The sequence below is a fragment of the Macadamia integrifolia genome, chromosome 13 (assembly GCF_013358625.1).
Source record: "Macadamia integrifolia cultivar HAES 741 chromosome 13, SCU_Mint_v3, whole genome shotgun sequence".
Classification (NCBI taxonomy): Eukaryota; Viridiplantae; Streptophyta; class Magnoliopsida; order Proteales; family Proteaceae; genus Macadamia; species Macadamia integrifolia.
In genome coordinates this window covers 23,911,247-23,913,151 of record NC_056569.1, presented here as the reverse complement: position 1 = coordinate 23,913,151, position 1,905 = coordinate 23,911,247, and the positions used below count along the sequence as shown (strand labels likewise).

The 1,905-nt window shown below is 36.2% G+C and overlaps 1 protein-coding gene across 1 annotated transcript; it reads right to left on the bottom strand.

Moving 5' to 3' along the window:
* Positions 1–603: 603 nt before the first annotated feature.
* Positions 604–1,389, bottom strand: LOC122059263. Its single transcript, XM_042621958.1, has one exon. The coding sequence runs from the start codon at positions 1,187–1,189 to the stop codon at positions 830–832; it is 360 nt and encodes a 119-aa protein (XP_042477892.1). The 5' UTR covers positions 1,190–1,389; the 3' UTR covers positions 604–829.
* Positions 1,390–1,905: the final 516 nt, after the last annotated feature.

Below are 1,905 nucleotides of genomic sequence, written 5' to 3'. Positions count from 1 at the left end.
AAAAAAAAAAAAAAAAAAAAAACCTTAGTGGAAAAAAGTTAGATTTAAAAAAAATTAACTACCCCTTCATTAAATGATAATCACAATTACATTAATTGAGTAATATAATTACATAATTAATAAACTAAACTATTTTATTTTTTTTTTGGTACCAATAAACTAAACTATTAATGTCGGTGCATACTGCATAGATTCCAATAAATAAATAAAAAAAATTACAAAGACTAACGTAACCTCTTGTAATGAGAGTTTTTTTTTTTTTTTTTTGGGTTACTGCAATAGATAACGTAGGGTCTACTAAGTAAATTAACACATCCACGTGGTTTCAAAGGAGAGACAAAGAGAGAGATACCTCATATTGTGCTGGGATTGGGCATTTGGGCTTACGTGGAAAACCATTACCATAATTTCCAATAACACCATTCCTTGCTTGGGTATGCGTGGTTTGCTCCTGCTTATTTTAGACAGGAGAAGTAGAAAACAAAAAGGCGGAAAGGCCTAAATAATGAAATGGATCAAAACAACTCAGAACTCCCCCCCACACACATTCCCATCAGCACCAAAAGAAAGAAAGAAAGAAAGCGAGAGATGGGGAATGAGGAGTAGTGATGAAGCTGCCATTAATGTCTTCTGAGAATTAATAATGGCGATTTATACTATTATTACTGAAATTTACATTATCAAGTACTTGCAGTTGCTTAGAATACCAGAAAACACAGAAAAAAGGAGAGAGAGATTTAGATTTAGATTAGAGTTACAGAAAACGAGAGAAAGAAAGAAAAGAGAAATAGGATTTTGATTCTAAAGAAAGAGAAATAGGGTTTTGATTCTACTCATCGGAAACTCGAGATTCGAAACCCGTTTCTTTACTCTCAGATTTCTCAGATTTCGGGGTCTCCTGATCAATTTCCTCTTCCGCTTCCTCCACCCGTTCCGGTTTTCCGGCAACGTAATCTAAGATCCCTTCTCCGGCTTTCTCCCCGGAGACTTCATGTTCTATTGGAGATAACCAACCAAAGACGACGGCGGCGGTAAGAAACATGGCTGTAGAGAGGAAAAGGGGCCAAAAGTAAACGATCACATCTACGAATCTGGGAGCAAGGAGGACCAGCAACAAGAACACAAGCGAAACAACGGCTCCGGCGATGAAATGATACTTGAATTTCAGAAGCTTTTCTGGGATCGCCATGACCTTATCGACAGAAGCCCTTCTTAGTTCTTACCCCTTAAGGCTTCTTGCCTTACATAAGAGAGAGAGAGATGTAGAGAGAGAGAGGGTGAATTGGAGTTTATCCTCCTCTGCAAAGATTCTCTGCTGCTAGAAAATGTTTGTTTTCGGGGAATCCTTTTCAGTTTTCTGTACTGGAAAAAATTTTTCTACGGAATTCGCTTTCCTTTATCAAGACAACTCAACTTAATCTAACTTGTGACTTTGCGAGTATGTATTACCCAAACTAACCTTCTTATCTTACTTTTCTTTCCACATCTCTCCTTCCTTCACAATCTATTTACGGAATTTTCTTTAGTTTTTTAACTGTAGCCGCCCTTGTCAGCTTGTTTGGTATAGAAATAGAATAACAGTGGCAGAACCAGGGATCTAGTTATCGGTATCGATACGATTCAATCTCAATCTAAATCGGATCAGATTGGTGTGGATCGATCACTAATGCTCTTACTTATAAAAAAAATTAATTTTTTTTACAAATTTACCCCCAGAAATGATACTCGTAACATCTAGATAGATATGACCAATCCGATATTTATACGTTGAACCATGAGCGAAGATCAGATCAAAAGTATTAAAATCAAAGTTTGTAATTATAATTTGGAAGAATCAGAGAAATTTGTAATTGTAAACGATTGCTTACATGCGGATGATTTGATTTACCAGTCAAGAAAAGCTGC